General features: G+C 44.5%; 1 protein-coding gene across 3 annotated transcripts in view; it reads left to right on the top strand.

Annotated features, from left to right (window-relative positions):
• Positions 1-609: 609 nt before the first annotated feature.
• FMN1 (formin 1) overlaps positions 610-10,953 on the top strand; it is a gene marked incomplete at its 5' end in the record, with an annotated part of 410,703 nt that continues 400,359 nt past the window's right edge. For all 3 annotated transcript variants that reach the window (XM_081226859.1, XM_081226858.1, XM_081226857.1), the window contains one exon: positions 610-2,467. In XM_081226859.1, coding sequence (XP_081082985.1) covers positions 610-2,467 — 1,858 coding nt within the window. The remainder of the gene's footprint in view (positions 2,468-10,953) is intronic.

Raw genomic sequence — 10,953 nt, 5'->3', positions numbered from 1 at the left:
AAATTTGTGACCTAATATCTTCCCCCCTCCCCCACTGCTTTAAGTTAAATAGATAATTAATCCCAAATCTTAGAAGGTACTTCTTGGAGAGTAATGTTTTCTAAGGATCTCAAAGTCCCCTTTCCTCAGGATTTCTGGGAGGTATGTTAGCTCTGTTTTATAGAAGAACCTAAACTGAAGCCTTGAGAAGTCAAGAGACCCTGCTTAGGGTATACATCAAGTTCCCATGTGGGGAGAAGGGACTTTTGTCTTGGGGCTAAAATTAGAGCACTCTCCCATTCTCAGCTGTATCAAAGCTTTGCTAGTCAAGGGTGAGGGAGTGGGGAGGAGGTTGCAATCAGCCTCCTGGCTGATGCCTTGAGTTGCTTGAGGTCAGCCAGAGAGGAAGGATAAGTCCAGGTTATGCTTTGATTTATGTTGCTGTGTGATTCATGCACTCTGTCAGACTAGCTGCTTTCTTCCCCTGTTCCTCTAACAGGCCGTCTCGTTGCTGGAGATGACTGTCAGATGCTTTCCCTGCATAGCCACCATCACATGGCCCACCACCGGAGCCTGGGAAGCCTGACCACAGACCAGCATCTCCGAGGCATGAATAATTAGGTAGGCATAATGGAAGGCACTCACTGCACCCTCCAATTGCGTAAGCCCATTACCGAACTCTGCTACATCAGCTTCTATCTTCCGAGGGGGGAAGTCAGAGGATTTTCATACAAGGGCACCATAACTCTAGACAGATCCAGTAAAGGGTTTCATAACTGCTACCACGTCAGGGAGGGGTCTGACATCAACAGCCTCAGCCGGCAGCCGAACGAACATCCAGGCGACATATTTTTCAAGCCAACTCCCACGAAAGACATTCTAACTGAGCTGTACAAACTCACGGCCGAGAGGGAGAGACTGCTGGCCAATCTGCTGAGCTCAGACCACATTCTGGGCATTACGATGGGGAACCAGGAGGGGAAGCTGCCGGAGCTCTCTGTGAGCCTGGCCTCCGAGGACGACTGTTTCCAGAGTGCTGGCCACTGGCTGGGGGAGCCCGCCGTGGGCTGTCTCAATAAGAGGAGCTCCCACGGGAACAAAAAGGCCCGGAGGTTTGGTGGAAGGAGAGAGAGCTTTGAGGGGCTCTCTCAAAACTCCCTGCAGAAAAGGACAAGACGAAAGGGGCATGGGGGCCAGGGATTGCCTCCTCTGATGGGGAAGGACCAGATCTGTTCCAGCAATGCCCTTCCTCTTTCTCAGACAAGGCCTCATCTTTGGCTCCTAGAGGAGAGAGGCAGCTTGCTTCCGAATGGAGCACTTACCTCTTCCCTACAGGGGAGAGGGAGCTTCACCCCAGAGACCCCCAGGACACTGGATGCTGACTCTGCCTTGGGGAGCTCCAAGAAGGCTTCTGAGGTTGCGGGGCATGGAAGAGGCGGGCTGCCCCCTGAATGCAGTTCCACGGAGCCAGGAGATGATGGTGCCGCGGGGCCAAAGAGGGGCCCTCGCAGGCTGGCGCATCTGCAAACAGGTTCGACCGAAAGTCACAAGGGGCCCGAGAAACATCCAGAGGCAGAGGGGGGCCGGACAGAGAAGGCTGCTGAACGGACTTGCAGGAAGAAGCCTATTTCCAAAGTGGTGGCCAAAGTCCAGGATCTGTCTGCTCAGGTGCAACGAGTAGTTAAAACGCATCCTGAGGGTGAGGAAAGGGTTGCCGTTTGCCCAGCAGCCCAAGCTGAGTTCATACCCAGCGTAGACTTGCTCACCCTCCCGGAAGCTGAGGCTGGGGCTTGGGGTGCCAGCTGCTGGGGCAAGGAGCAGAGAGGGGACAGGTCATGGCAGCCATCAGCCGAGGAGTGTCCCCTAGCCAGCATTGAGGGGGCTGTGAACAAGGTCCTCCTGAAGGTGATAGAGAGCGAGAAATTAGATGAAGCCATCGAGGGGAAACGGCTGGGATTTCCCTTCGGGACGACAGCCACCCATACCCTCCCAGAAACCGGCAGCAAGAGGGGAGCTGGGTTGCTTCTGAGTGGCCACAAAACCTTGTTTCTGGATCTGCCCCGCGATGTGGACCCTGGAGGTGATGAGAAGAGGCCACTGCCCCCAGCACTGGCAGCTCTCGGCACGGTATTTAATAATTCATCCTTTCCGTCCAGCACGCACAAATGGATGTCACCTGTTCCCTTGCCTCTCTCTCCAAGGCTCCCCAGCCCTCAGCAGCATCACAGGATCCTCCGGCCCCCTTCACTGCCTGCTGAGAGGGAAGCCGCTCTTGATGACTCTCTTGGTAGAAAGAGCCGTGCTTTCTCTGGGTCACCCTCTGCTGACACCTTGGAGCCACCACTCTCTGCAAAGGTCACGGAGACCAAAGGAGCCAACGCGACCTCCCTCAGAGCGGGCCAACCTCGGTTGGTGCCTGGGGAACCTTTGGAAAAGAGCTTGGGGCCTGGGAGGACCGCAGCTCAGCCCCAGCACCGGTCACCTCCAGGTTAGTCCCCGTTTAAAATGCTTTACATGTGTTCCTGGGCGACCCCAAACTGTCAGTCTGCTCGTGCTATTCAGACACTGGCTAATTAACGATGAATCAAAATTCCTCGGCCTGGTAGTTAATTCACCTTGTAACAGGACAGCTGGGAGTCGTATACAAGAGTGTGGAGATGGTGAGGATGGTGTTGACTTATGGGGTCAGGGCTGTATTTGCTTCCAGAAGCAATACTTTGTAAATGTCTTTTTAAATTTTTTGTTTTGGAATGCTCTAAAGCTGCCTCCATGGTTGCTTAATACAGGACTCTCAAAGGAAACAGGACTGGGCAGAGAGAAGTAGTAACTTGTCACTGCCTTTGATGCTAAGTGGCCCCTTGACCTAAATTCTGCTGTTCATGCTGCTGGGGCGGCTTGGATTTGTTGGGATCCTGTAAGCAGAAGAGCAGAAGCATGCTGTGTCTTTGCTCATCTGTCTGTTGTTAGAGGTTTTGGGTTTTTGTGGGGGTTTTTTTTTCTTTTTTTTTTAGTAATCACTTTTATAAGCACCCTTATTTTATGACAAAAACTTTTTTTTTAATACTAGAAGAGGGATGAATTCCTTCTAACTTGAAGAAACTTGGTTCAGATTTTCTTTCTTTAACAGTTTTTTATTTCCCAAACAAACACGAAGTAATGTTTATTCTGAAGTTATGTTTTATGTATGGGTTTCTACTGTTACTGGTATGACATCATGTCTTATGCAAAAGGTACTAAAGAGCCAGTTTGGCTCGTATGTTTCATGTGATTTAAAATTTTATATGAAAATAATTTTGGTGGTTCTATAAGTAGGATCAATAAGACTAAAAAAGACGGTGTATAAAAGTGCCACTCCTGTATTCACTACATTTTCCAGGCCAGCGCGGCCAGATGTTTAGGGTCATGTATGCCATTGTGTAGATAATAGGTTCTTTTTCAGTGGTCCTTTCACAGCATATGGTCAATGCTTTGTCTAGGCTCGTAATACGATATATAGTCTCTTAAAGTTTAGAGAAAACATCATGTGCAATTTTTAAGGTAAAAATATCTGTCTGGGAAAGAGGAATTTCAAAAGCTTCTGTTTATTTTGAACTCTTGCCATTTTATTAATTTCTCTATATCATTGATCCAGGGTGTGTTTCTTTTAAAAATGTGGTAAATGCTCTTCATTTTGTGTTTGTAAGTATTGCTCTTAGTTTGATGAGACTTGCTACTTCCTAATATAACCAAACTGCTTCATCAGGAAAGTCATAGAATTGTAGATTTTATATCATGTGTCATAGAATCCTAGTGATGAAAATCCTTTCTCCCTGTGAATGCTGAATCAGCCTTCAAAATACTTCGAAAGGAAGCTCTCTGCAACGATTAGATAGAGACTTCTGGAGAGATGGGCATGCAAGAGCTGCCTCAATTCCGAAAGCTCTTTTTAGAAGTCACACTAAATCCTACGACTTGGTGTGCCGCTCCTCCAGAAACTGTGCATTAAATAATACATTGAGCTTCAGTAAATCTTTTCTCCCCACCCCCACCGCCCCGATTTAGAATTATCTTTTTATTTTATTGTCCTTTTTCTATTAAAAAAAAAACCCCAAAAACAATATTATAAAAGCTCCATTGTATCTGGCTCAAGGTAGGCACACAGAGGACATTCAGTTTCTCTGATGACTGACCTTAAGCTCACTGAGGGGCACGTTCAACAGATGGTCACCCTTTTCCCATGACCTCTCCACACCACTGCGGAGAACCGTTCCCTTTACTTTGGCCCCAGCCTTCCATTGGGATCTTTGTAGCATTTTAAGAGCCAGTCATTAGAATCACATGGATTCCTTGATAGGGAGACTGCCTGTGCTTCTAACGTTACAAAAGAAGGCATTGGAAAGGGGGAAATAGGAGCAGGAGAAGCCTTTTTTTCTGTCATGGATAAGTTCTCTTTTGCTGGGACCTTCCTCCAGGAATGTTCAAACGTTATCTCTTATCATCATCCCTCTTTGAAAAGCATGAAGGGAGGGAGTTCTCCAGATAGTATCTTTGATCTGTATCTTGTGTTCCTATCTCCTGCTTTTCCTTTAATCCCCCTTCTCTGTGGCCACGAGTCCTCATCATATTCTGGATCCTTCAGTGACTTCCTGCAGCTGATGGGTCCACACAGGGAGAATTTTGCTACTTCCAGCTGCCTTTGTCTTTCACTTCATTTCTCCTCCCTCCACATCCCGCATCCCCAGACGAAGGGTGGATCATTCATTTACCATCACCCAACAGTAGCCCTTTATCTGAGTCCAGTTCCCACCTTTCTCCCACGTTAGCTATTAACCAGGTTGAGTTTACGGTCTATGAACATTTATTTCCTGTGGAAATAACGTCTAGGTATTTTATTGAAGTGATGGTGATTAAGATTATTGAAAGCACTCATTAACTGCCCAAGTAAGAGATTAAGTCTGGCAAAAATAATCAGATCCATTTCCAGTTGGAAGACTCTTTAGCGTTATAGGCAAGTAGTAATTCCCAGCAAAGAGTAAAATCCGCTTCTCCTGCTCACAGGACCAAGCAGTGAAAGCCAACACTACCATCCACACAGGAAACAGCATGAAGGCTATTGGTCTACCTCCTGTTGGCTTTGTAATTTTCCTAACTCTTCTTTCCAAGGTCTATGCACAGGAATTTCTTGTCTGGTGGTGATGTGATCAAACAGAGAATATGCTAACAATGAATGGTGGCCAGATTTGTCTTCTCATGGCCCTCCTCTCCCCAGTTCCCCATCCCCACCCTGACCACCACCTTGGTTTTATGGAAACAGCTGTAGAATGTTCTCAAGCCTTTGTGGAATGTGATATTTTCTCAAGCCTGAAGGACTCTAGTTGTGCTAACCTGAATAGCAGTGTCCTTGGGTCTGGGATTCCCTTCTGTTTTTCTGGCCTTCTTTTACCTTTGATCTGAAATAGACCCCTTTTTTTTTTTTTGCAGTACACGGGCCTCTCACTGTTGTGGCCTCTCCCGTTGCGGAGCACAGGCTCCAGACGCGCAGGCTCAGCGGCCATGGCTCACGGGCCCAGCTGCTCCGTGGCGTGTGGGATCTTCCCGGACTGGGGCACGAACCTGTGTCCGCTGCATCGGCAGGTGGACTCTCAACCACTGCGCCACCAGGGAAGCCCTGAAATAGACCCTTTTAATGCCAAAAGAATCACATGTAACTGGGCTCACCATACTCAGGAAGATCCCCAGTGCTTCAGTGTGCTCCTCAGCAATCTCATGATCTTTCCCCTTTGAAGTCACTGAGGTGGTGATGGAGGCATGTGCCCCAGGCATAGTTCCTCTTGATATTGTGAATCATGTTATCAGTGCTTGTGCCCATCAAAAGATGTAGTTAATGTCAACTGATTAAGGGTTGAAAGGCATATTTGTAACAGATTTTATTATATCTAATGCTGCTGTCAAAGCTTTGATTTGCCTTTGGGCATGTATTATGGGGAGTAGATAGAAATTCTCCCTATATTAATACTGAGGTTTGATACAATCCCCCCCAAATTTTTTTTTTTTTTTTTTTTTTTTTTTCTTTTTGCGGTATGCGGGCCTCTCACTGTTGTGGCCTCTCCCGTTGCGGAGCACAGGCTCCGGATGCGCAGGCCCAGCGGCCATGGCTCACGGGCCCAGCCGCTCCGCGGCATATGGGATCCTCCCAGACCGGGGCACGAACCCGTATCCCCTGCATCGGCAGGCGGACTCTCAACCACTGCGCCACCAGGGAGGCCCGCCCCCCCAAATTTTAAAGAAGCTCCACAACTTTAATGGCTATACCCAGCCGTTTAAGATTACTACAGAAAGTATATAGTGCGTAGACAATTATCTGTAATTCATGTTAAGAAAGAAAGATTAAAAATTGAATATACCGGGCTTCCCTGGTGGCGCAGTGGTTGAGAGTCCGCCTGCCGATGCAGGGGACACGGGTTCGTGCCCCAATCCGGGAAGATCCCACATGCCGCGGAGCGGCTGATCCCGTGAGCCAGGGCCGCTGAGCCTGGGCGTCCGGAGCCTGTGCTCCGCAACGGGAGAGGCCACAACGGTGAGAGGCCCGTGTACCGCAAAAAAAAAGAAAAAAAAATTGCATATACCATAGTATATCCATATAAAACATATATAGGACTTAAATTGACAGGAAATACATTGCTACACACTTTTGAGAAAGTAAGGGGATTGTCATTGAAACTATATGTAACTTTGACCTAGCAACCTTATTTTAGGAATTTAGGTCACATAAATAGATGCACTAGTAAAAATATATGCATAAGGTTGTTTACTGCAGCATTGTGTATAGTGGTCAAAGCAGCTGGAAAAAAAATGGAGTGTCAATCAGTAGAGAAATGGCTACATAAATTAGAGTATATTTAGACTCTGTAATATTATGAGGCTATTTAAAGTATGGAACTGTATCTCTATCTAGCAAGTTGCAAAATAATGTAGAATATGCTCTGTTTTTGTAAAGACAAGTTCCACCCCCTCTATATATGAGTATATATGTTTGGTATGGGTTTGAAAGTTTGAATGTCATGGAGGCAGGTGTAAGGAAAGACAGGCCAGGCTGTTCACATTCTTTATCTAGGGCAAGACAGGGTGAAAGTGGGAAATAAGGTGAAGGGGAAGGATCCAAAAAAAACAACAAAAACCCCCAATACAAACAAACAAAAAAACAAAAGCACTCGGGAAGAGCATTAACTTCTTTCCTTTACATATTTTACATTGTTTCACTGGTTGTGGTAAATGTGTCACTTTTATGATTTTTAAAGAGTTAACTACATTTTAAAGAAAAAAGTAAATACCCCACCTAGAGGCGTTGTGTGTGTGTATGGGTGTTGGGGGGTGTAGGATTATAGCTGAACCACAGTTTTCTGTGTCTTTCCCATGTCCTTTAATGAAGCAAGAAGCTCAGTATTGAGACTAGAGCATTATTACAAAGGGGTATGTACGTTGCTAGAGGGCTATAAAAGCAGCACCCAAGAAGGACAAGTCAGGGAAGCAGGATTATATAAGGAGGGAGCAGTATCCAGAGACCAAGAGAAGAAGGCAGTTAAGAAAGGCTTCTGACCCTCCTACACTGTTGGTAGGAATGTAAATTGGTATAGCCACTATGGAAAACAGTATGGAGATTCCTCAAAAAACTAAAACTAGAGTTTCCATATGATCCAGCAATCCCACTCCTGGGCATATATCCAGACAAAACTATAATTTGAAAAGATACATGTACCCCTATGTTCATAGCAGCACTATTTACAGTAGTCAAGACGTGGCTAGCAACCTAAATGTCCATCGACAGATAGATGGATAAAAAAGCTGTGGTACATATATACAATGGAATATTACTCAGCCATAAAAAAGAATGAAATAATGCCATTTGCAGCAACATAGATGGACCTAGAGATTATCATATGAAATGAAGTAAATCAGAAAGAGAAAGACAAATACCATATGATATCACTTATGTTTGGAATCTAAAATATGACACAAATGAACTTATCTACAAAGCAGAAACAGACTTAGAGATGTAGACAACAGACTTGTGGTTGCCAAGGGGGAGGTGGGGTGGGAGAGGGATGGACTGAGAGTTTGGAATTAGCCGATGCAAACTATTATATAGAGAATGGATAAACAACAAGATCCTACTGTATAGCACAGGGGACTGTGTTTAATATCTTGTAATAAACCATAATGGAAAAGAACATATATATATGTATATGAAAAAGAATGTATACATATGTATAACTGAATCACTTGGCTGTACAGCAGAAATTAACACAATGTTGTTAAAATAAATAAAAGAAATTAAAAGGAAAGAAAGGCTCCTGGGTTAGACAGTGTCCTGACAGGGAACAAGCACCCAGGCCTGAAGGAGCAAGGGAAGCAGGGGTCAGTGGAACCCAAACAGGGGAGCTTAAAGGAGAGGACCACAGGGCAGGAACGGTGGCTTGTGATAGAGGCCCTTATCGGAGAGGAAGCTGTGGGAATAAATACCCTGGCTTCACTCTCCTTTGGTCTTCTGCCTGGAAACTTTCTCGAACTGAACCAGCCAAAAGGCAGAGTAAAAGGGAGTGGGTAGACGTCTCCAAGCTCAGCCTTCCAGGGCCCAGGGAAGGATGGAGAAGGGTCAGAGTAGATTTGGAGGTATAAGAGGAACAGATAGGCTGAGCCACGAAGAACAAGAAATGTAGAAAGAGTGGGATTTTAAAAGAGTGACAGGGTAAAAAAGAATGTGTATGTGTGGTGTGTTTTGATACTGAACAATGGTTATCTTGATAATAAATGATTATTGCAGTGTTTCATTTCTTTGTCATATGACCGTTCTACCTCTAAATTTAATTTGGTTGACTGTCTCTTTTATTGCTAAAAGTACAAACTTGAGGAAGTAAAATAAATAATTGGGAGATCTTGTGATACAGTTTTCAGCCTGTGGCTTCAGAAAAAATTATCTAGTTTTTAAAAACAAAGCTCTTATATTTAACAGTGATTGATAGCACATTGTACTCGATTGCTTTTTGTGAAAAGCACGAAAAGAATTTTAAAATATCTTCCACAATTATCTCAAATTAAGAATAACTAATTAGCATATGAAGTATGAAATAGATTTTCTACTAATGAACAATTTGTATTTTGAGGTCAGTTTCCATATAAATAAATGGTGAGTGTTTCTCTCATTCACATTTTGTTTTTTAAAAGGGAATATGTTTCAAAGGCCAGGAGCATGACCACGATTTGATGTTTTAAAACTCCAAGCCAGTTCTACATATGTGAATTTTTTCCCAAATTAATGTCCAATTGTGCTTTGAGGATAGCACCTTCTTGGAAATGGTTTTTACTTGTTTCTTTTCTATTCTTGGAGTCAGAGCACAAGATTTAAAGCATGGGTGGCAGTCTATGGCCCTAGGCCATATCCATCAATCTAAAGTAATTCCAAAGACATAGAAACGGCAGAATTAACACTGCGATTAAAAGTTATAGCTACTGAAAAATCTTAAAAGAGAAAAACATTCTATAAATAGGTATTACATTTTGAAGAAAAATTTATGGCATACTTTATTTATTTACATAACTCAACCATTCTGGCTCATAGCATCATTGGTTGGGGTATAAAAAAAAGACTCAGACTTTTAGTTGTAATTGGATTAGAAGCATTTTATCAAATTGATAGAGCAAAGTACTGAATATTGAGATTGTGTGTTTTATTTCATTCCTCCTGGGCTTTCCTGGAAGAGGGTGCATTTTGAAAACCGTAAACTCCACCCTGGGGCCACTCTCTCCCTCTTGCTGGCTTTTACAGTATCAGGTAAATGACTGTTACTGCTTATCTTACTTCATCCTCTTTCTGATCACTTACAAGAAAATAGCTCCTGTTAGATAGTTCTTAAATGGGCATAAAGCCATATTTAATACATTTTCATGGCCTCTGGGCTGTGATATGAGGTCATACCATCCCCCTAGAGTTCCTCTGTGCACCCTGGCATCTCAGCCTCCTGCCATAGCAAGGTCTGGAGTTCCTTCCCTCTCACAGAAGGACCTAGCAGGTTTTCCCAGTCATGGATTGTTCTACTACATTGAACCAGATGCTTTCTATCTGGCCCAGAGCCTTACAGGACAGAACTTGAACTAGAATTGGGATTCAGATATGTATAGGATGTAGAGGGACTTGTGGGGACCTTGAAGGCTATTGAACCTTAGGGAGGAACAGTGGACAGTGGAAGGAGAAGTATCACGAGAGCAAGCATGGGCCAAAAGTCTGTGCACAGACATTCTCTCATCCTCCTAAGAAGGCCCTTACCCTCTAAGGAGAAGGGGCTTTAGCATGAAGGGAAGGAAGAACTTTGTCATCAGAAGCCCAACAGTTTTGCAGTGTGGAAGAGCTGTTCAAGGGTAACAGAAATATTCTTATTTTACTGAAGTACAGTTGATTCACAATGTATTGATTTCTGCTGTACAGCAAAGTGATTCAGTTTTATATATATATATATATATATATATATATATATATTCTTTTTCATATTCTTTCCATTATGGTTTATCGCTGGATATTGAATACAGTAGGACCTTGTTGTTTATCCATTCTATATACAATACATTGCATCTGCTAATCCCAGACTCCCAATCCATCCCTCCCCCAGTCCACCTTGGCAACCACAAGTCTGTTCTCTATGTCTTTGAGTCTGAGGAGAAGCAGAAACTTTCTTGCTAGCCAGAAGCAGAGCACAGCCCCAGCCTCTGTGGTCCCAAGTCATTAGCAACCCAGTGGCCACAGAGTGACAGAGGCACAGAGCAGAAGGGTAGCCAGGGCAGCAGGCTCCCGAGCGCAGAAACCTTGAGGGACCCCTGGAGGCATAACTGGGGAGGAAGAGCCTGAGAAAAGACTGGACTTCATGCCAGGCAAGTGAGGGTGGGTTTCAGACATTGAGGTTCAGATTTTCGTGCAGCGTGTGACACAGTTTTACTCACTCTGAG

Source organism: Mesoplodon bidens, assembly GCF_964165515.1.
Source record: "Mesoplodon bidens genome assembly, chromosome: 3".
Lineage (NCBI taxonomy): Eukaryota > Metazoa > Chordata > Mammalia > Artiodactyla > Ziphiidae > Mesoplodon > Mesoplodon bidens.
This window is presented reverse-complemented; position numbering and strand designations above follow the sequence as displayed.